Source organism: Uloborus diversus, chromosome 3 (assembly GCF_026930045.1).
Source record: "Uloborus diversus isolate 005 chromosome 3, Udiv.v.3.1, whole genome shotgun sequence".
NCBI classification, from domain to species: Eukaryota; Metazoa; Arthropoda; class Arachnida; order Araneae; family Uloboridae; genus Uloborus; species Uloborus diversus.
Genome location: NC_072733.1, coordinates 58858301 through 58882970, shown reverse-complemented (window position 1 = coordinate 58882970; position 24670 = coordinate 58858301). Strand labels below are relative to the sequence as shown.

General features: G+C 33.4%; 1 protein-coding gene across 1 annotated transcript in view; it reads right to left on the bottom strand.

The window, feature by feature from the left end:
- The window catches only part of LOC129218216 (myeloid differentiation primary response protein MyD88-like), a 71586-nt gene extending 47991 nt beyond the window's left edge, over positions 1-23595 (bottom strand). The window contains exons 1-2 of the mRNA XM_054852435.1: positions 23505-23595; positions 4235-4595 (exon numbers count right to left, since the gene is read on the bottom strand). Of these exons, the coding sequence (XP_054708410.1) occupies positions 4235-4547 (313 nt within the window). The 5' untranslated portion in view covers positions 4548-4595; positions 23505-23595. The remainder of the gene's footprint in view (positions 1-4234; positions 4596-23504) is intronic.
- Between the last annotated feature and the right edge of the window lie 1075 nt (positions 23596-24670).

Sequence of the window (24670 nt, the reverse complement as noted above, 5' to 3'; positions counted from 1 at the left end):
AATTTACATGCCCAGCCGGGCATGTAAGGGTAAAAGATTCATGCCCGATCGGAAATTTCACATGCCCCGGGCATGTCGGGCAATATAATTTTCGAGCCCTGATACATGCAGGGGCTCCCCGATTTTATACTATTCAGGTGGGGTTACTTCTCGATTTTCCGAATGAAATTCCTAATTACCCACATCACTACATCAAATGAGAATATCTTTTTAATGCAATATTTTGCAAAACACTACTCGAAATTTGAAGATTCGTCAGAAAAAATTTTCTAGGAAAGGAAAGTTTATGAAAGTTCACAGTGACCTCTTATCGAGTAGCCCCTGAATGCCTGCTAATCAGGTATGCTTTACAGTCAATATTTTGACATTATGAGTCCTATGGGAGCTAATGCGTTCAGCTTTCTCTTTTTTTTTTTTTTTTTGAAATGTTTCAACTTTTATAAATTTTAATGGAATAAATAATACTCCGTTTAGTTATTAAAGCTTAACAGAAAATTATCCATTAGTAATCCTGCTTTACTGAGCAAATTTTATTGAAATAACCATTTTAAAACTTATTGTCACGTGTCAGAAAAAAGCAGTTCATTTCTCTATCTCTTCCTCATCGTCCGCTGATCAGAATTCAATTATACACCAAATGCTGTTTGTTCTCTGTGTAGGCCAGTACTTTTCAATCTGTGAGGTGTGCCTCTCAAGGCAGGCCTGTCACTTAAAGAGGATCAGGAGGGGCACTTTCCTTGCTGACTTTGAGAAATTAGAAATTAATGAAATAACATGGGCATGGTTTTTGTTGTTTTTTGGTTTCATATGCATTGAGTGTATGGAGGATTCAACAAAAAAGCAAAATTCTGGTGCATTTGTTACAAAAATCCTGAAAAAATTAAGAAAATACTTTAAAAGGTAGCATTATTAAAATATGATATTATGAGAGCTTAATTATTTGTGTCTTATTTTATTTTTGTAGTTGTGTTTTTCGTAGGTTCGTGAATGTCATAACGGTGAATTATATACTTTAATTTTTTAATTAAAAAACATCAAATTAAACTCCTTCGAATCCAACTTGTGCCAAGAACTTAGAGCTGCAGGGTTTATCACTATGTAATATAAAAATTTAATTATACAGTTGTCGCGGCTTATATGAGTCACATTTTGTTCTGAACAGCTTTTATTCCATAAAGCGGCTGATTCAATAGAGCTGGATTTCGTTTTTGCTGATTTCATTCATTAAGAACGGTTGATTCAATTGTCTACTGTTTCAAAATGTTGAAAATTTGGTGCGGCTACTCTTGGTGTGCCGCCCTTCGTCGTGTAAAGTTGAAAGAAGCTTCAGTGCGCTGAGAAAGTTGAAATGGTATCTAAGGTCGACTATGACACAAAAGCGGTTGAATCATGTTGCTTTATGCTACATTCACAAAAACATCTTGGACGAAATTGATCACAAAAAAATAGCACGGATATTCGTATCCCTCGGAACTTAGACATTGTTGGAATCTCTTGCTTTTGTTTTCGAAGCTTTTCATGCTAAATCCCCGTTTTCTTCTTATTGTATTTGAATGCAATGGGATTTAGTAAAACAAACTTTTTAATATGGAAAAGGGAGGTATGTAGCTCAATCTAAAATCCTGTTTTGTTGAATTACTTTAACATTTGTCATTTTTTACTGCGTGAAATTAAGTCAAAATTGGGTGTTTTTTCTTTTCTTTTTTTCACTAAAATTTTTAGATATTAAGGTTTTTGTTTACTTTCCGGGTAGAGTCGGGCTATACTTTTGTTATGGGCATAAATTTAGACTGTACGCTATGATATTCTGTGAAAATATCTTCCACTCATTTCCACCATTTTGCTTTTTAGGAGTTTAAAATTGGTGAGTAAAAAAGGAGTAACTATTTGAAGTTCGAAGTTTTTTCTTATTTCTTCATAGATTCTTCTGAAACTGTTAAGTCTTTTACCAGAATGGGATTATATGATATAATGAAAGGATTCAAAGTCATGGCACTGGATAAAAAGTTTACATTGTTCGAAGAAAAATTTAAGCAAATAGAGAAATAGGCAGATTATAATGAATCATGTTTTGTATTTTTAAACCAAGTTCATAACAGGCATCTGAATGCTATATTGAAAATCATTTCTAGAAAAATAAGGAACAATGGCTAAGATAGTTCATTACTGGTCGACAAATACAATTAGCAGAGACCATCTAAGTCCTTTCAAGAGCTAAATTGTAAAACTAAAGAACTACAAAATCAATCCAGGTACCTGTTGAAAAGATGACAAGTGTAGTTGGTATAAGCCAATGCACTATAAAAAAAATAGTGATAAATCCAAGATAATAAAAGAACTAAATTCTTTACCAACCGGATTAACCACACTTCGAAAAAACTATCATTTCTTCCATAATAATCTAACTGTTGCTGTGAAACAGACAACTCAAGAGACTCTCACAATCTTTGCAGACAGAGACTTCCCTAGAAGGCAGTGGGATGTATTAAAATGATAACAAAAGCAAATTACCCCTAGATGTTCCATTGCAGAAAGTGTTTGGGAGAAGGAATGTTACACGGATGAGGACTAAGTAGGAGTAACAGATACCTTCTCTCTGAAATTCAACTTCATGTACTGCTTGACCTTGATGGGTTAAGACTGTACAAATATATAAAGTACAGGGTGTAGAAACATCTTCAGAGGGAAAAAAACGAAATATGGTACTGATATAAAAATAGGGCTATGATGGATACCAGCAGATACAGAATAAACAAAAATTTAGCAAAAACAATGCAAAAATCAAACAGGGCTATCTTGTTCTTTTAGTACTAGTTGTAATTATTGCTGGTGAAGGAAACAAAAATACAAAATACTATTCCTTTCTCTGTTAGACTTTGTCGACCCATACAAATATTTTTATCATTCTATGACAAAGTATATATTATTTTTTGATGCCGAGTGTTGAAGTTCACTCTCAAGCAATCCAACCAATTGTTCAGTTTTCAGAAAAGACAGCACCGCAATAAGCCCTCGCACATTTTTCCCAATAATTTTCACAAGTGGATTGTACACAGATGCTTATGAAATTTTAATCCCTACATAAGAAGTGGTATTAGACCCAGGCAACTCTAAAAAACAAAGACAGAAGCATTAAATATGATGATCGCAAGACACAAATACGCAGGGATAAATACGAAATGAGCAATTGTTTAATTGCAATACGCATATAGAAGAGAAAAACGGTAATAATGTCTTGGGCCATTCCATGGAAATGGGCATTTTGTCCCTCACGTGATGCCTCATATATTTCCTTAAAAATAATACTTTAAAATATTAACCAAAAAAAATTTTTTTTTCTGCTTAACAAATTACAAACCTATGAGGGATTTCTTAAGCAAAAAATTTCGTCATTACCCTTTAAAATTAGTATTATTTTTTATTGAAATATGTGAACTATCAAGAGTGGGACAAATGGTTGACATTTTCGTGGAATGGCCCTCTTTTTTTCTTCAAAAAAACACCTTATTTTGATCGAGTAGCAAGTTTCAATGCATTATATAAAAAAAACGGATCAAATAATTTTGTCCGGTTTTCTGATACAAATACTTCTATATGTGCCCCATTCGTGACCATCATTTTCTGAAACCAATAATATGAAATTGAAGAAATTACTAGCAATTGCTACTGTTTCAATCAATTAATTCCATAAATCTGCTCTAAATTAGTTTTATTAGACAGTAGTGTAGCCGAGGATGGACAGCGTTACCCATTTTTTAATTTTAACTCAAGCTCGCCTTCCCCCTTTTTTTAAGTTTGACAATATTTGTATATGTAACTATCTTTTCACTTTTTCTTCAAAATAATTTCAAAACGTCAAAAAATATGCATCTACAGAATGTTAGACTCTGCATAATAAAATAGTTGCAAAAATAGCTGCATGTATTTCTATGGCCAACTTCTGGAGCATTTTCTGGTATTAACAACAGTTTGGTTCTTAAAATAAAAATAAAAAATTATTCCAGAAACAAGTTATTGGATCATTATCAGAAAGGTACCTACAGCCTAAAGGTTTACATTGTTTTTGTTGTTGTATTGATAGCTGAAATTTATAGGTTAACAAAACTCAACAACTGATCTCTTAAATGGCCGACTAGTGGAGCATTTACCATACCAAGTTTTTTTTTAATGTTTTTGTTACTTAAATCATATATGCATTACAATAGGTTTCAACACACAATGAAAATACTCTTACCTATCAGAGGAAGAATATCTTGAATTACACTGTGTCTCCCCATTTTCTTCAAAAAATTTAGCAGCTGGCCAATTGTAGCATCAGTTTGTTTTTCCCATTCCTGTAATATACTCAGTGTTGGTTGCCCAGTTGTTTCAAAATTTCTAACATCTATGTGCTCTAAATTCATAAGGCATGCAAGCCCTCTATAATCTATGGGCACTCCATCTTCCGAGCACAACGGATCTTGAAGATCCAAAAACCGAGACAATCTGAGTCGACATGATACATTCAGAGCCTGTGCTGGAATCTGCAAGAACTTTTCTTCATCCATAATGGAAAATAGTTTGAGTCTTTATTAAGACAAAGGCTTCAATGGTCTCTAAAACAAAATAAAATTTGCACATTAATAGTAAAATATGCCTTAACAACGATTTCAATGTGAGTATTAATTGCAAGTGAATTTAATGTGTATCACCTCATAATGACATAAAAAGTGCTCCAGATAAAATTTGAAAAAAAAAAAAAAATTGTCTGGAGCAGTGGTTGGAAAAACTACATTATTTTTGTAGCGAACTACAACTACAACTACTTTGTTACAAATGTAGTTAACTACAACTACAACTACTTTTTTCAAAATGTAGCAACTACAAACTACTTTTGAAATGTAGTCGCTACTTCGCTACTTTCCAAAAAATAAGTAAATAAAAAGCATACACAATAGGTTGTCCCTCAAAAAATGAAAGTCAATTTTTCAAGTCGCATACACTCTTGTATTTTTCCTCTTGTGTCAAAACAATCGTGAGAAAAAGTTTCATATAATTTGCACAACGGCAACCCGTGCCGACTTGCACCTGAAAGTGTTAAACAGTACTTGTATGCTAGGCCAAATCGGAAAAAAAAAAAAAAAACGTTTTTTAGAAAGAAATTTCTGTTGATAAAACGTTGCCCCTGTACCCAACACCTCACATGTACCACAAGAACATTTATTCAAATTAAAAAACATTTAGATATGCCACACTTGACCTAAAATTTATAATTGTATTTAAAAAATTGATTTTTTTTTCAGTTATCTTTTGAAAAATTACATATAAATTTAAATAGAATATCGAGTTCAAACATTACTGGCGAACACATTTACAGATCAACACAATTACAAACGAATAAAATATATATATATATATATATTTTAAATGAAAAATGTAACTCAACCTGGAAAAAAACCAGATCTTTGAGTACTAAGTGGGAGACTTTAAAATTGCAGGAAAACAAAAATTTCTATTTAATGCTAATTACCTACTTTACTGTTTATATTTTCCAGCTTAATAATTTCGTAAAATCTTACATTTCAGAAAATATGTATCAAAAACTTAATTTTTTGAAGAAAATTATAAATGTTAGGCACGTGTGGGATAGCTAAATGGTTTTTAATTTTAATAAATATTTTTGTGGTGCATGTGTGGGGTATAAGAGTAACGTTTTATCAACAGAAATTTTGAGTTTCTCAAAAAACATTTTAATTTGGCCTAGCATTACACAAGTGCTGGTTCACACTTTCAGACATAATCGGCACTTGCTGCCGTTGTTGAAATTACATGATATTTTTTTTTTTTTGACGTAAAAGGATAAAAATATAAGAGAGTGTGCGACTTGAAAAATCAACTTTCGATTTTTTTTGGGGAGGGGGGGGGGAGACACCCTAATACATACACACACCGTAAAAGGATAGAACAAAAAAAAGTGATAAATTAGTTCATCAGAAGACGCTAAGAAAAATGTCCGTTATAAATACAAATACAAATGTGACGACCAGCAACAGGCACTGGGCCCAGCTAGGCTGGTCCTAGTCAATTAATTAGTCCCCAATGAAGATCAATGGCCCTCTTAAAGCTATCCACTCCCTTGCTCATTACCGCCTCTTCCGGTAAGCTATTCCAAGTGCCCACAACCCTGCTAAAGTAGTAGTTTTTCCTGATTTCCAAGTTAGCCTGAGATTTAAATAGCTTAAAACAATGACCCCTTGTCCTGCTTTCCCCGCAAAAATTTAATCCATTTACATCTTTCATTTTGACAAATTTAAATAACTGAATCATGTCCCCTCTGACTCTCCTTTGCTCCAGGCTATACATGTTAAGCCTATTGAGTCTGGTATCATAATCTAAATCTGAGAGTCCCCTTACTAATTTAGTTACCCTTCTTTGAACCCTTTCCAATACAAAAATATCTTTCTTCAGATAAGGCGACCAAAACTGAACAATATACTCCAAATGAGGTCTTACTAAACTCCTATATAAAGGCAGAAGAACTTTCTTAGATTTGTTTGAAATAGACCTATTGATGAACCCAAGCATTTTGTTGGCTTTGTTACTAGCAATACTGCACTGTTGACTAAACTTGAAGTCCTGATTTATAAAGACACCCAGATCCATAACATTTTCTGCCTGATTTATGACTGAACCCTGTAAACGATATCTCATACGCTTATTTCCATGACCTAAGTGTAGCACTTGACATTTCCCTACATTAACTGCCATACCCCATTTATCTGCCCACTTAGTAATATGATCTAAATCCTCTTGCAGCTGTTTTACTTGTTCTTCATTTTCGACAATCCCCATAACTTTTACATCGTCAGCAAAACAATTCATGCTTCCAGAAATATTTTCATTGATGTCATTCATAAATATAATAAACAAAAGAGGCCCTAAAACTGATCCCTGAGGAACCCCACTTAAAACATCACTCCAATTAGAATGATTTCCTCTCACAACTACTCTTTGCTTCCTACCAGTAAGCCAATTTCTAACCCAAAGTAAAGTTTTTCCTCCTATTCCAATGTCAGCTAACTTGCTGAGAAGAGCAACATGCGGTACCTTGTCAAAAGCTTTTTGAAAATCAATATAAACAACATCCACACATTTTTTGTTATCTAAAGCTGAGGTAACCTTGTCGTAGAAATGCAATAAATTAGTAGTACAGGATTTACCTTTCCTGAAACCATACTGCAAACTAGTCAACAGACTATTAGTCTCTAAGAACATCATGATCTTAATTTTGATCAAAGTTTCGAAAATCTTACAAATCACCGAAGTCAAACTTACAGGTCTATAATTCCCAGCAATACCTTTAGACCCCTTCTTGAAGAGTGGCCATACTCTCACGCACTGTAATGCTCGTATTTATTGTAAGTCCTCCAGAACAGTTCAATTTCATCCTTTTCTACAACATTTTCAGTAGCATCTTTTTATTTGGTGAATACTGTCGAAAATTTAAGCTTTGCTAAAATATTTTTGTTTTTCAACCTTCGGTCTGTTCATATAAAATTCACCAAATTTTCAACTCGCGAAATCACCGATATCATTTTCGCGAAAATAAGTGCATTTTACAATATAAATATTGGTGAAATATGAAAATTACGAGGGCAAAAAAACTAATGGCGTCAAACAGCATAGAACGTATGGCGTCAAAATGAAATGCCTGTGGTCAGCTCGTATTTTTATGAGTCTTATTTCTCATTGCATCCTCTGATGTACTTGTATAAAATTTGCGCCAGTCAAATTCGTTTGAACCTTGATTATTTTTTTTTTTTTCAGTTTATTTAAAAGTAGTTTCCAGAATTCGCTACAAACTACTATTTTTTTGTAGTTAACTACTCACTACACTACTTTTTTATAGAAGTAGTGCGCTACACTACAAACTACGCAAAAATGTAGCTACTACAGTAGCGTCGCTACTTGTAGCGCGCTACTTCCAACCACTGGTCTGGAGATATGCAAGCAAAATGTGAAAAATACATAGAAGAAAATACAACTTCATTAAAGTCAAAATGCCCTGAAAAAATAAAATTTTAAAATGTTGTCTTAAACATTCCATATTTTCATACTTGGAACTGATGTGATATACCCTACCCTTGGCGACTTTTTCCTGTTGGCGCCAAGAAAGCGTCACCAAGGAAACGATGTATGACCACGTATGTCATACATCGTTCTTAGCGATGCTTTTTTAGCGCCAACAAAAAAAATCAGATAAAAAACATGATTAAAGCACTTCAGAACACAATATATATAAAAACAACATAAAACTACAACAAAAAACATCACGAATATACGCTTCAAAAATACCAGAAACTAGAAAGTTTTTGTACAGAAAGAACAATTACTAGAAAGTATTTACAATGCTTAAATTGACAAATTACTATAACAGCAGTGGCAGATCATGGGATTGTGAGGCCCTAGGCGCATCCTGATCGCGAGGCCCTCACAACAAAAAAATCGAGTCTTACTAATATCAACAATACAGGAAATCATAACTTTTTTTATTTTTTGGATAAACGAACAAGCTTTTGGGGGGGGACAGTTACATTCTTATTTAAAATTTAAAAAAAAACATTTCTAACAACAACAACAAAAAAAAAAACACATTACAGTAAAAAAACTTTGCCTCCTATATTTGTTCGTAACGTAGTCAGTACAGGGGTAGAGATCCTCCGAGCCCCGCTTTCTGCCATTTACAGGGGCCGGAGTGGTGGTTTCAAAAATTTTAGGATACAATTTTGATAAAATTTTAGCAATTTTTAGGACAATAAATATCAACTTTTTTTTTTTAACTTAAACGTAATTTATAAGCTTGATTTTCGCATTGGATGATAAAACGTTTCAAATTCAATCTTGAAAATTACAATACAATGCATTCAATCTTTTATTCTTTAACACAGTGACCAGTGTGAAGTAAAAATAAATGTACATATGTCCAATTGCTTCTTTACTTGCTATGTTGTTGTTGTTGAAAAAATGTCCTTAATAAGGAGGGATTAAAAGTAGAGTGCAAGGTGCAAGTCCAAAATTTATTGCATACTTTTCTTTTTATCAGATAATCTAATACTTTTTAGTATCTCAGAATCATCAAAAATATCCCTGTAAATTCGAGATAAATCATTTAAAGATGCAAATGAAAAATTGTTTTTTATGACAACTAAAACTGTAAGAAACCTCCGCTTACGAAATCTTATCTTGAAGTGAATTCGAAATAAAATCTTTGGATCGCTTCATCATAACCAATTTGTTTTCAGTAGAAGACAAAGAACATGGAATTTAAAATACAGTTTGATTTTTCAAGCTACTTGTCAACCTCTTATGTCTCGCCGCATCAGCATGAGACAATACCTGTGAAAATAAAATGCTTTAAATTCATCCCTTTCTGCATGGCACCATGTGCTAATTTTGCATCTATTTCTGCATGCTTTTTCAACCACAAGGAAGAGAATTTCGTTTCCCATGGCATTTTAATAAAACAAATTACTATTCACATTTTGAAAACAAAAAGTCAGTGACTAAATTTAAAAATTATATGTGCAAGAAATTATCCAACTTCACTGAACAGAAACACAAAGCAAACTGACTCTTTGTATTGGAAGATCAAGTAATGCTCATACTACAACGCAAGATAAGCACTATAAAAATAAATATTACTTCCCAGTACACCTGGGGACAAACCATTTAACTATTGTTTTAAATATACTTTTCGAACCAAGTGCTTACATTTGAGTTCTTATTTTATTTTATAGCTTTTTTGTAGAAGAGGAATGACTCCAAGATTTAGAAAGCATAGATAAAACAGTTTTATATTGAACATTTGTTTTTGTTAACTGCATTCCCCCCCCCCCCCCCCCCTCCGCCTTTCTTTAGGAAAAAAAAGTAGCAACAGCAAATGTTTTTCTCTTTCTTTAAAAAAAATTTTTCTTAAGGTCTAAGAAGTTTCATTTTTCTGCACAAGTTGGGAATATAGTGTGAACATTATAGACATTTTAGGACAAAACTCGAAATTTTAGGAATTTTAAAACAATTCTGGACATTTAGCAAAATCGCAGCTTTCTCCAGTTTTCCAAAATGCAAGTATAATTCAGTGGCGCCATCAGAAAAAAGTCCAAGGAGAGTGAGGCACGTAGCAAAAGAAAAAAAAAGAGAGAGAGAGAAAACTTCAGATCTGACAAGGAAAGGGGGGTTAGGGGGTTCTCCCCCGGAAAAAATTTGAAACTTAAAGGTTTAAAAACGCCATTTTTGACTTTCTTTGCTGATGTTTTGAGACAAAAAGATGCAGTTGTCTCAACGGAAAGTAGTAGAAATTAAAGCCTTAAAAACGCGATTATAGGCCATTTAACGTTAGGGGTAAGGGGTGGAGCCCAGGGAGTGTCCCCAATCATTTTTTTTTAAAAAATAGATCGAAATCAATTCTCTGCCCCTCCTCCCTTCCCAATTTCGAAATTGAAGTTTCAAAAACGCAATTGCAGACAAAATTTACATGATAAACAATTTTACGGGAAAGAGGTGCTGGGCTCTTCCGTGAATTTTTTTTTTCAAAATTATGGTCCTAAAAACTTTGGTAATATTTTATATTCAGGGGCTATACCAATTAAATATTTTCTAAGTGTAGTTTAAAAACTTAATTTTTTTATGATATTAAAGAAAAAGTTTGTTCGGGGACCCTTGCTTCAGGCACGTAGCTAGAACTTTGTTAAGGGGGGGGGGGGGTCCAAGATTGCACGAAGTTCAAAAGAGGAGGCATGCTAAAGCAAAATTAGTAGCTAATATTTGTTTTAAAAAATAAATCCAATTAAAACTAATTATTAAAATATGATAATTAACTAAAATTAATTAAATAATTGAAATTGATAGAGCATTTATTCAAAAAATTAGTTAACAAAAATTTTACATTAAGTGGCAAAGAAATTATTGTCAGTTTATAAAATTAACACTAAACTAAAAGTTATCCCATACTAAGTTTTCATACATGGATAGAAAAATTCCATCACATAAGCTTCCTCTGTAATGATGCTTTGAAAATGAGTGATATAATTCCTATTAATAAAAAGTTCACAATAAAAGAAAATCGGAAAACAAAAACTGTTTTATGGATTACTTGGAAAATGCAAGTTAATGGGAATATTTAAGGGGAAAATACTGGGTTTTCTTAAAATTTCGCTCTTTGGAAAGTTTTTGTTGACGTGAGGTGCAACAACCGAGAAAAAGCAGACAGTGGTCTTTCGGGAAGGGGGGGTCCAGACCCCATGGATCCCCCCCCTTGGCTACGTCCTTGCTTGCTCGAGCATTTCCTGAAATTCAAAGAGATCATCGGCCTTCGGAGCCCCCCGGATGGTAATCCTAAGGCGTACGCTAAGAAATGGGTGATGAGGAGAAAACTATAATGAGTTCGCAACTATGATGAATCCAAGTGAAATTCTTACTCTCATATTTTTACTTTTCCTGAAATATTTATATACTTCTGAAATTCAAAATTCGTAATTTATTTTCCTTTAATGTTTGAAAATCCTGATTCTTCAGAAGTGTTCAAGCAAATCTTAAAGCCTATGTTTGTTTTTTTTTTTCTTTTATCATTAGCATCATTTTTTTTTCTTTTTGAAGCAGTGAAACATGCTCTTTAGTACATGGCAAGTGTTAATGTACACTCCTGAAAATAAAACTGAAACACTTCAATAGTTGGGGAGAACCTAACCTGGCAGCATTAAGAAAGCTACGCAGATCTTAATTATTGCATTACGACGCTATCAGGTTTAGTTTGCCCCAACAACAATTTTAATATAAAACGTTTGTCTTTAATAAGTAAATCAGTCTTAATGAAGTTGAAATTGTAAAATATATTACAAACAAACGGCACCAGTGAAAGAAGGAGAACACTCAAAATCAACTACTTTCGCTGCAGAGGCATTTAAAATTTTTATAGTAATTTTATAAAGCGTATTTGTAATGAATTGACAAATAGTTCTTTTCTCCGTAATGAAAATATAATTTAAAGAAGAATTAACAGTACATTATTTTTTTCAAAAGCAATACCTTTGTACCACTTTAATTGTAGCATATATTTCAAAATTTATCATTCAACACCAAGATTGCAGCATAATTCAAAAAATTAAATAGTTATTAAAACATATTAAACTTATCTCAAAAGGATTGGTCTTGTTGTTGATTGAAGACACAGAGCAAAAGCACGTTCACGAGCACGAGTGAATCAAAACAACGAATAACATAGGTTCTTCGTTCTTCCTCAAAAAAAAAAAAAAAGAAAGAACGAAAGAAAGAAAAGAAAGAAAAGAAAAAATAAAAAATTCCCGCCCTTTTCAAAAGACTTATTTCGTTAAATACGTCATAAAACTATCTTGTTATGGGTTGGTCACTGGTGAGAAAGTGGGAAACTTAGCAAAAAGTAAAGAAAGAAATCACAGCTGTGCCCGGAGTGTGAAAACGACTTCGATCTGGACCCCCCACAGATCTGTCTCTTCTCCCTTCAGCATTCTAGATAAGGAAAGGCAATATAATTGTTCGTCAAGAAAAGTGACCATTCCAAGAGGTCGAGTTTTATTACACTCCATGTTGTAAATCCTGCTGCCGGCTCCCCTTATTTAGATAAACACCGACTCGGGCATAATCGCACAAATGACGACTGGTATATTTTGAGGACTGATATAATACTGAAACAAAAATGACGACTGGTTATCTTTTTTTTTGGGAAGGGGGGGGGGGACTCACCACTCTCTACCAACTCTCGACCCTTCGTAGCTATATGACTATTTCAATTAAAGCAAATATCTTCATGTGTATATCAATAGTGCTTTTTTAAAACAAGATGCATACTCCTTACTCAGACGAAGCCGACTAGTAAGTGGTCAAAGAACTACTTGGAACGGGAAAAGTTCTTCTAGGAAACAGGCCAGGATCTATAAAATTTGGGGCCCCCTGCAAAAACTCTGTAGGGACACTCCCCAGAGGCCAGCAGTGTACATTCGTACAATTAATAAGAACTTAGTGCTAGTTTTTTGGGTTTTTTTTCTTAATTTCTTGGGACATTGGGCCCTTTCAGGTCGTGTCCCCCCCCCCCTGCACTGCGGGGTTTGCGGGTACGCAGATCTGGGCCTGCTAGCAAAACAAACTGCATTTTATCAGAATAATTTTGTCGAGCTTTTACAAACACAATTTTATGCTGAAATTATTGGAAGAAAGAGGAAAATCCAAACAAAGGCACCTGAAGCCAGGGACCCCCTAAGCCTCAAATCAGCCCGCACCTAAAATTCATGATTAAATATCAATTTTCATGAGTTTTGAGCATTTTCCACTCAAAATTGTGGCTTTCAGCGGCAAATCCTCAAAATAAAAAAATTTGGTTTTGAGGATAGGCCACTTCGCAGCTCCGAGGCCCCCTGCTTTTCTGCAGGCCCCAGCTATCGCCTCATGCGACTATGCGGTGATCCGCCACTGTATAACAGCTCACCAATGAAATATGTACCAATAGAAATAAAAGCTATTTTCCAACATGCATTTCATCAAACAAAAACTTTTCTCATACTCTGCTAAAAAAGAGCAAAGCGATTCAAATTGTGATGTTTAAAGCAGAAAACATCCCCAAAATCAATAACTATTTCAGCCAAAAAAGTGCTTAGTTACTCAAATTTTGATGTATGAAAAGTAGAAATATCTCAACAGAGCATCCTAAACATAAACAATACAAAAATACCATACATTTGCTATCCAGACATGCTTACAAAATACCTATTATATTTACATAAAATAACACCTTTATATTTTTATATAATGCTGGAGTCAACTTATTTTCAGAAATTCAGTACCTAAAGGAGGCACGTTAATAGAATGTATAAATAATTCGTAGCATCGATAAGAATTAACTTTTAGAACAAAATAACTGTACAATTTTTGTAAAATTAATTTACATACAGTAAAAATAAAGTTAAAAACTACAAGAACCCCTCAAGGATTTGTAAAAACAAAGAATTTTGGAAGTGAGAGGTTTTTTTTTTTTTTTTGAATTCTAAAATAAAGAACTTACCTTTTTATATGGTATAAATCATCAGAGGCGTAGCGTGACGAAACATTTTTGGGGGGCACAGGCCTCTAACCTCAGGGCAGATCCTCCCCCCCCCCACCAACTTAGATTATAGCAGTACACTACACACACACACATTAACAATTCCTCGAAAGAAAAAATAGTATGTTGAGATGACTAAATTTTAGAAGAAACAAAGATTCTGTTCAAACCTGTTGGGTTTTATGCTAAAAATCACGAGTTTCAAAAAGTTTTCTTGCACTAATTAAAACGAAGGAATATTGTTTTTCGCTCTTGCAGTGAGTATGATTTTAAAAATAATATTTATTTATCAAAATAATATGTGTTTCTTGATTAACTACACAAAATTTTTAATTTAGCAATTTAAATAAACAATCTTATAAAAAGGTTAGAACAACATTATGATTTCACAATTTATGTTTATTATTACTGTGCTTCTTCTTAAGTGGTACGACAGCCCCGGGTGGGCCGTGGCCATTTCAGGAATTCATTGATTTACTAATAGCTTGTTTTAATCTCCCTAGAAAGGAAATATAGCGTGTTAGCATTCTTTTGAAAAATATTACTTATAAAGTACGGTTATGAAAATAAGTAATTTTATTGTCGCTGCATCATTCGATGTCTTTCTTATTTAAAGGTTGAATCCGGTTCCGGGCCATTTCCTTGAAACTCAAAAGTAAACAAGAATGAAAACCAAAGTTATTCCCTTCTGTTCAAAATACTCATTAAATCAATTCCATATATGATTGTGTGTGTAATTAATGTCAAATTATGACTGCTTCTATTTATATTTCTAAGTAATAGAATTGGCTATTTTTAGCTTGTACACCCCCGATTGAGAAATATCTTGTTCTGCTATTAGAAAAGACATATAAAGAATGAATGCATGCAGTCGACAAACATCGCAGATTCTCAAGAAAGGACTATTTCTTAATTGAGGCGGAAATATTTTTTTTAAAATAAGTAAAAAATCTTAAATTCTTGAGAATAAATTTGTACTGTATTTCACGGATTCTGGCGGATATAGTCCATATGTAACAGGTATTTGTAACTTTAAGCTCAGCATCTTTTTTTTTTTTTTTTTTGCATTTTTACGAATGATCTAATTTTGATTTATTTTGCAATATATTTTTTGAAGCATTTTAAACCTGTATCGAATAGGGCTGAATTCTTTTCCTGTGCTAATGCGTAGTAACAGTTAATAAGCAAACCCATCTTAGTTACAGCTCTTATTGTAAAAAAGTGGTGCATACACGTACGTCAGGGTTTTAAGAATAGCTTATCAAAGAATACAATTGCATTGCAGTTCTTTGTAATCATAGCTGAAATTCTACTAAAAGAAGCGAAAGAACCCTACATTTCAATCAACTTAGTTTTAACTTTTATACATAAATAGCTTAAAGTTTGCCTAAAATGATAAAATCTAACAAAAATTGGAAGGCAATACTGGAGCTCGGCGGCTCGGCCCCTGTGAGCTCCTATGCGAATTTAACTCTGTTTTCCAAGTTACGTTTGTGCTACGCCTTTTATAGCAATATTTGTTACAAACACTATGTTGGTTTTTTCTCATTAATTTTTTTCATACAAAAATAAATGTTTTACAATACCTTGTAATGTCAGTAGAAATTGAGCCTTCTATCGGTTGAGGATGCAAATTTTTCTACCAGATCGTCAAGCTCGTTGGGCTCCATCAATTGTGCTGTAACCTCCTGTTCAACAGCCATTAACGCTAATCCGCTTAATCTGTCCTGCCCCATAGTAGTCCTCAAATATGTTTTTAGACGGCGAAGAGTGGAAAACGATCGTTCTGCGCTTGCTGTAGTGATAGGCCATGACAGTGCTACTTCAAACAGCTCCAAAATAGAAGGGATACTAGTTGATAAGTTGTGTTTCAGGAATGAATTTCCAAATTCTGATAGAGTGGGAGACAGATTGTTGAAGTTTAATTTTGCATAGTTGTGATAAAATCGGAGCTGTGTAGTAACGTCAAATTTCATTTTGTAAAATTCTTTAATGCTATCTGCAGAGGACTCATTTAAGGGATCTTTTAAATTGAGAAGTATGTCTGAAATAACTTTGATTTTACTATAATCATTTTCAGAAAATCTCTTGTCTTAAATTGAAGAGGATAGTGTCTAATCCTTGGTAGTAAATATTAACTTTGTATGCCTCTTCTGCAGAAGTAGGAAAAAAATGCCGATTGGAAATTTCCATCGTCAAGTCTTCTTGGCACTTTTCTTTTCCGGTGGAGGTGTGGTTGTCTAATTTCGAAACCGTCAGAAGAGAGTTTGTTGCATACATCCTCAGTCTCCTCCCAAATACGCTTAAAATACTCATCATTTCTCTCAGATGATAAACAGTGTAGCAGTGCTTCGACTTTTGAAAAAAAAGATGAAATGTCCAATGTTATGCTTTGCATTTCTTTTGACAGAATATCAGTCACACTTAAAACACGGAACAAAAATTTTAAACAGAATATAAATTCAAAGTTCGTTACTAATGTCAGCAAGCCATCTGCTTGACTAGCTATTTTTACATCTGACGAATCATCGGAAATTTTAAGTAGTGTCTGAATTATCTCTTGCAAATTTTCTATCACCACTGATAGAGCACGATGACGAACTGTCCAACGTGTTTTGGACAAACTACAAAGTCTTCTAAAAACTGAACCTTCACTTTTCTTGCAAATATTTTCAAATATTGCGAACCTTTTTGCAGATGCATTTATTAAGTTATATAATGAATTGACAACGCTAAGAGCATTTCTCAGCTCCTTTATTTCTTCACAGAATCGCATTACTGCCAAATCAAGAAGATGAGCGTGACAGTGTGTATAGTGCTCTTGGTTCTTCACCTTTGAATTTTGCAGCAACTCCGTTAAATTTTCCACTCATATTTGAAGCGCCATCGTATGCCTGTCCACGCAGTTTGCTCAAATCTATCCCTGTTTTCTGCAAATAATTTTTTATATTACGATGCAAATTTTCTCCCGTCGTCTCTTCAACGTCAACAAATCCCAAAAACCTTTCTTTAACTAAAAAGGAATCTGCTGTTTTCTGTGGATACCTCACGCAAATACTGACTTGCTCTTTTGTGCTACGGTCGGTTGTTTTGTCGCAAATTATTGAAAAAGCAGACGCAGAATTTACTTCATTAACAATATCGACTACAATCTTGTTTTTTATGATATTTATTATTTCGTTCTGAATCTGGCCACTCTTATATGAATGAATTTTTGAGCTCATCATTTGGATAATGTCCACTCCTTTATCTTTAGCACGAAGCTGTAGCAGCTCAAGGAAGTTCCCTTTGTTCAGAGAAGACATTGTTTCATCATGACCCCTCAAAGCTAAGCATTGCTTACCCAAAAACAAAATAGTTTCGATAACAAACCAATACGTTCTATTTTGTTGCACTTGCTTTGTATGAGCATAAGACAAATTGTCACATATGGTGTTACCACTAATTTTCTTCTCATTCCAAAACTGCAATGATTTCAAATGCATCTCTGATTTTTCATGCTTTCGAAATTTTTCCAAAGCTTTCTTCCAGTTCGAAACCCCTTTTCTTGTGAAATTATCTTCACCCTGAACTGATTTTTCACAACAAAATAACCTGCAGTAGTAGCAGAAAGCTGCATCTTTCATAATGCTATACTCAAGCCAAGGAAACTCAGAGTGCCAAGAGTCTTTAAAACTTCTAGACTTTCCTTGACATTTCTGAATTTTATTAAAATCTTTCGGCTGAAAAGGACCAGTGGTAATATTTGCATATCTTATGCCATTAGCAGGATCACCATTGTTTATTTCGGTATCTCGTTGTTGGCTTTCAAAATCATCAGTAGGCTTTGATTTTTCTTCATCTATGGTAATCAATTCTTCATCACAAAATTCATCATCGCATAACATATTATTAAATTCTGTTGCTTTCGCAACATCTGCAAATTCCTCAGTGTTATCTTCATTACTTAGTAATTGGTTCGTTGAAGGCTTAGAGTTTTCTTCGATCCTAGCTACGAATTCACCATCATTGTTTGTTTTAATAGAAGACGAACTCTCTGTCACAGAAACTTTTTTGAAAAACGATAAAACAGTTTTCTGTTTCAACATCTTGCAGATGAAGAGATTTAAGTTTTAAAACTCAAGAGCAAGACGAAGTATTCATTTCAGAATTTATTCGATACTGCATGATAGCTAAATCTTTGGAGAGAAGAGATATTTTCCTTTTCAAGAATCGGAAGAGAATGAGCCTTTCTGCACAAAATGTTCAACTCGGCCAGCTTTTTCTTTCCGCAAGAAACGTCTATTATCCTTTAAAAAGACTCATTTCTGAGAACTCTTTCTGGGAGGTCAATCATGATACTCTAAGTAGTCCCACAGGGACGATTCCCTGCTGTTCTGTCACTTGATGATCTCTTATTCTGTGATGTAGTCACTAACTCCCTTTTGATGGTTCCCAGGTTCCCATAACGGCACTGTACCTGATACACTGTCATTGTGATACAGGTGTCGATTACAATAACTAAAAACAGGCGGTAAATGGTAGGCGGCGGCTTTGGAAGTTTGTCATACTGTTGGGAGCCTTGTGTTACCAGGCATCCGTAAATGAACATTTTTATTGCAGTCATTTATCAGAACTTTTCACATCGACTAGCGACCGCACATGTCGTAAAAGGAGCTTAAGATACTGAAGTTCTTTATGAAAATAAACTTTAGAGTTCATCTTCGGAAGAATAAAATTTTTATTAATGAGTCGCATTATGTTCATAAAAATTTTAGATTAGTATTTAGAATGCATTTTAAATTTACATTTTACGATATTTAACCCCCAATGAAATACTGTTTGGATGGGGATAGTTATCCTATATAGATAATTTGAAAAAAAAAAAAAGTTACAATCAATAACGGATCAAGTCAAGGGATGCCCAGGTCCTTGTAAATTTGGTGTCTCCCTCTCACAAGAAAATTATCACATTTTCAAAGTAGTAATTTCCAAAAATGGGTTGAAATTAAAAAACTTACTGTATGGCTTCCCTAAAAATTTTGTCCAGGTTCTCGTTCCTGCAACGTTCCTGTTCCGTGTGTTAATCAGGCCCAGGTTAAAACCTCAAAACAATTTTGTGAAATTCCTAAGACCGATTATGTCAGCTTAACTTAACTTTTTTGAATAAAAAGAAATCTGACACATATATATAGTTTCACTGTGAATTAATTTATCACACGCAATGCACGAAAACAGCGGTACCTTGAGCGTCAAATAAAGTGCAAAGGAAATTCAAGAGCAGTTGTACCCTCCTCCTCTCCCCTCCTCAAATAATGCCGTTTGCATAGTTAAAATAAAAACTAATCCTTTATTTACTGTTATAATTTCAAACACATATGCATAAGAAAATGGTTGTTAAAAAATGGTTATTTTAACATTTTTTCGACTTCAAAAATCTTACACTGCCTTGGAATAAGCCTCTTTTTCGATAACCAGTGAAGACATGGGGATTGCAAAATAGTCCGTTTTTAACAAATACTTAATTAATTCAAAACCCCTCACGACTAAAATGGGCGCATTTTTTCATCATGTCATATATCGTGCCATTTCTAGTGTAATTTTTTGTAAAACTTATCGTTTCAGTCGATTTTTTTTTTATCTGCCTCTGCAAGCGGCGCAGAAACGATGAACAGTGAGTGAAGTTATTTTTACTTTACTTGATTCTTATATGCCGATTTGAAAGATTTTGTAATTGTAACAACTCCTCCGAGCTCCAAGGTTGGGGCTATAGGAAATTTATACATTGTTGCTACCTTACTGGGGAATGTCAGCATAAAATGAAAGTAATAAGTAGCCGTGTAGAAACTCCTGAGATGATTTTCGTTTTAATTTCGGGACAACAGAGGCAACCAATTTTAGTAATAAAAAAACTGTTCAGCAAGTTAGGGAGGCACGTGCCCCCCCCCCCCACGACCCTACGCTTCTGTAAATCATCACACTCAGTCTAAAACAATACATCATATGACAAAGGCACGTTACAGATACACACCACGTTGGAGTTAACTCTTAATTAACGTTCAAGTTTGAAGAAACTGGCATTTTCTAATGTTTTTACTTCAAAACACAACTACTGAATTTAAATTAACACAAAATAAGCTTTCCTGTAAGGTATATTGCATGAAACAACATGTATCTCTCCTGCTTGAAACCGAGTAAACAACCCAAGTAAACAAGTTTGAACAGATCTAAGATTGCCTTCAGGTTACCAAACACAGGTTAGTTTTGCCAGGGATGCCATGCTTAAAAAATTATCGCCTCATTAGTGAGAAAAATATTTCAATTTTGTGCAAAAAAATCGGATGTTGCCAAATGGGGGGGAGGGGTATATCACATCTGTACCCATGGCTATTAATTGTAACCTGTTAGATCTATAAGCGACTATGCGAAAAATGTGGGAAACGCCGAATACAAGATTCACAAATATTCCATCTAGTTGATATAACAGAATCAAGAGATAGTTAAAAAAATTTAAAAAAAGACTGTAACCAGGATGCAAGAACTTAAGAAACATTATTTTACAGGGGGGATTGTAACTCCATGAAAAAATACCTGAACTTTTTTTTCCAAGAAGAAAAAGTGTTTTGATGGGCATGTATATACACATTACGTCTATGTACACATCATATTATGTATATAAATAATTAAAATACATAGTTATTTGTTGGGGCTAAAACTTGAAGTTTTAATTGGGCTTCATACGTCCATGTGCATGGTTGGAATTAAATTCTTTTAATTTTTCTCATTTCTTAATATTTTTCGAAGAATGTTTTATTTTCCTCCTTTGTATCTGAATCCTTAACCATTAATTACATTCATTTACTAATACACTAAAGCCTAATACACCAGCATTTTTTAATGATTCCCGGTTTCTTTTACGAGTATTTGTAGAAGAATGTTTCATTGCAATAATGCCTTCACACCATCAGTAACATATATGTAAAGGGCTTGTTGCAAGAAACACAAAACCAAAATCCAGCCCTATCAATTTTTTTACACTACATTTCCATCTTTTCATTGTAGGAATCCACTCTGTTTAACCATTCCCAATTAAACTTGTTCTTCTTTCTGCATCGATGGAGCCAATATCTTCAGATTTATCCATACCTTATTTTTTTAAATGAGAACATGCAAAGTTCAAATGAATAAATTTATCAAACAAAAAAAGTAGCGAAATGAAAAGTAAGTGTTAACTAGTAAAATTTAACTAAACAAACTAATTTATATTTACGAGGAGCATATTAATAACGATAAAGTATAATTAGAATTAGTTCAATAACAACAGAACGCACGCAAGTAAAGATCATAAACCAGAATATAAAATAAAGAAAACATTTGCATACGATCAACTCCTCCAACTGCCATAAAGAACAAAGACAGGAGTCGAAGCTCTTGTCACTTTTCTCTTCCTACCTTCCCCCAGTTTACAAAACATGACCGTAGCTTACGCTTTATATTTATACCAAATGTCTTCAATTTGGATTTTTTCGCTTCATTAAAAATCGCACCAAATTTTACTAAAATGGGTTTTTCTGAAAATATAGAAGTTCTGGTATTTTCGAAGATGAAGATACCGGAATTCAAGATGAAAATACCGGAAATCCGGTAAAATACCGGAACACAATCAACCCTGGTTTTATTGGTATTAATTCAACACAAAAGCTACTCGGCTAAAGAATATAGTAATTGCAAAAATAAAACCGTTACAAAAATTGGATTTACAAAACTCTCTTTTCATACAATCGGAAAAAGAAAATATGCATTTACGTTCATATAAACGTTTACAACATTTCATTTTCTGTCTGTATTATCAAATACAGTGGTGAAAAGTCTTTTTTTTTGGAGAAGTATTCAGGCAAATAATTTTTTTTTCAATATTTTAAGTATTTAAAAATTTATAATACTTCTGAACAGTTTTCTTGTTACATTAAAATACATTACTAGTATTCTTTATTGTATTTTGGATTTTATAACAATCTGTAAACTGTTTTCAGCAATCCGGAAAACTGGGCAATTCAGCTATCAGGGATAGAGATGGTCCCGAGTGATTTTCCACTGTACCAGTAAACTTATAGAAAGAACCTAACTCCATCCTCAAACATGTAGCTCTGTGGTGGGCCTGATAATAGTACATAAACAGGGTAATATAGTACATAAAATTACACTCAAAGTCTTTCAAAGGCTAGCTGGACAAAAGTCAAGTTCAGAATTCATCATTTCATCACACAAAATTAAAGTAAAATGATGAATTCTTATTGCCATTTTTATTTAAAGATGATTTATCAAATAAAATCGGTTTCATATGTTATATTGATCTTAAAACTTTATGTTTTTCCCTCTACACACAAAAAAGAATAAAGTAGTTACAATGTTTGATAGTATTTATCACTAAAATTATAACAGATTTTGCTTGCGTTATGCGGTCTAACATGCCCTACCAGGCGGACTAACGTATCCCACCCTAGGGGAACGTTGGTCCACTTTACAAGGTTCCGTTAAAATATTAATAAAAAAAGGTAATCAATTCAACATTTTCAAAAAAATATGTGGTGATGAGAAATGTTTAGTGAAACTTATTGCAGAAAATCGAACTGCTCATTAACTTTTTTGATGAGATAAAAAAAGAAAAGTAAAAAAGCGCACCAACATACCTTACCTTCCCCTATAAACCAAAAAAATATATATAGTTGCATTCTTATGTATTTAGATTAAATAAAAAAAAAAATCTGAACATATGTTAAAGTACAGCCTGTTCCTTTTCGTTTTTATTTGGATATTCAACAACTTGTAATTGCTTGAAAATTCATCTGGTACAAAGCAAAATTTTTATTTACTCCAACTCACATTACAAAATTAAGATTACAATCCAATTATAATATTACGTCAACATATCTCTTATTAAGTAACTTAAACATTCAGTAACGTTTCATCAGAACTAATTCAATGAGAAGGTTCCTGAAAGAAGTGGTAAAAAGTGCCAATGTTTCTCAAGTATATTAATCTAAAGATTAAAGGGAAAATGCATGTGCTTATATGTTTACACAACAAACTTTATAACATAACGCTTCAATAGAAAGAAATAGGTCAGTCTTCTCAAGCTACTAAGAATTTACAACAAAACAATATTTTATGGGATATACATTAGAAGGAATTGAGAAAATTTAACATGCAAAAAAGAAGTTGTAACAACCGCTTTCCAATTAGCTGTTTGCCTAAGAACTAAACAAGTATTACTGATAATCTAAAATGACAAATCATAATAACATTAAAATCATAATAACATTAAAAATGACGAAAAAAAAACAACAAATGTAACGACTAAATTCAAAATAATGTTTTCGAAGCGATTCATAAGTAGCAAAAGAAGTTATCAATATCTTACTGGTCTGTCATCATCGCACAGTTGCAAGCAACAGGCGAAAGATTAGCACGATGTTTGAAGGGAAACAAGAGCATCAAGCAACAGGTTCTTTAAAAACACCAGGGAGTAAAAGGAAGGAGACGAATCTCCATGTTAGCAGTTTGGCAACAAAATTCCACTTCCGCCAGAGGCCGCTACAGTGTCATCTCTCGCACTGTTTATATCTTTTCGCTCGTAGCGAAGCATTGTAAACAAGTGTGTTTTAAAAACTGTCACCTGTATATTTGGAAGTATTAAACTACTTTCGCCATGAAAGCTGTTCAGAGAAGCATAGAATACTTTACTCCACCCTAGGTTTTTGGCATATTTTGCATTCGATGTGTTTAATTTGTGTTTCTGCTACGACTTTAGCGAGCATTCATTCTTGTTATGTGTTGTGCAATTTGTGTTCTATTTTGTATATTGTTTTTGATATGGCTGTTCTGCTCATTTGCCATGAAACTAAAAATGATTTTAGCTGACTTTTAAAAACATTTTCTCCCAATAAAACCCGTAGATTACGATCCGGTTTTCGTAATTTTTCTGAGTACTATGCATTTGATTTTAAGAGTAAATGAGAGGACTTGATTTTAAAGTTATTCATTTAAAAAATAGAAAGAGAGTAGCAATGAACAACTAAAGTTTTGGAATTTAAATCACTAATTTTGTTTTCTTCTAGTTATATTTCCATGTCCTTTTTCTTCTTATTTATTAAAATTCACATATGCTTAACTTGAATAATAGAAACTCCACTGTAGTAGAAAAACTCAGGAAGAGTGCTACGCACTCATGGTAGAGAATTCAATTGAAATTAAGATTGAACTGTTTAACATATAATTTTCCTCAAAATATTTATGTTTTGCTTTTTTTATCTTCAAATTTCACTTACATCGAGCACAGAGCAACAATTCCAAACTAAATGTCCCAGTAAGCAAAATATCTTGCCTCAGTATTGCATAAAGGTTGACATGCAAGAAAAATCATCTTGCATTAATACTGCCTCAATGTTGTTATGTTACTCCCTTTATGCTGTCAGCAGGCTGCCACAATATTGACTGACAAGGTGTATGCAGCATAATATCAGGAAAATATCAAGGTAGGCTGCTTTTTTAACATTGCATACGTATTGATATGACAGGATAATATCA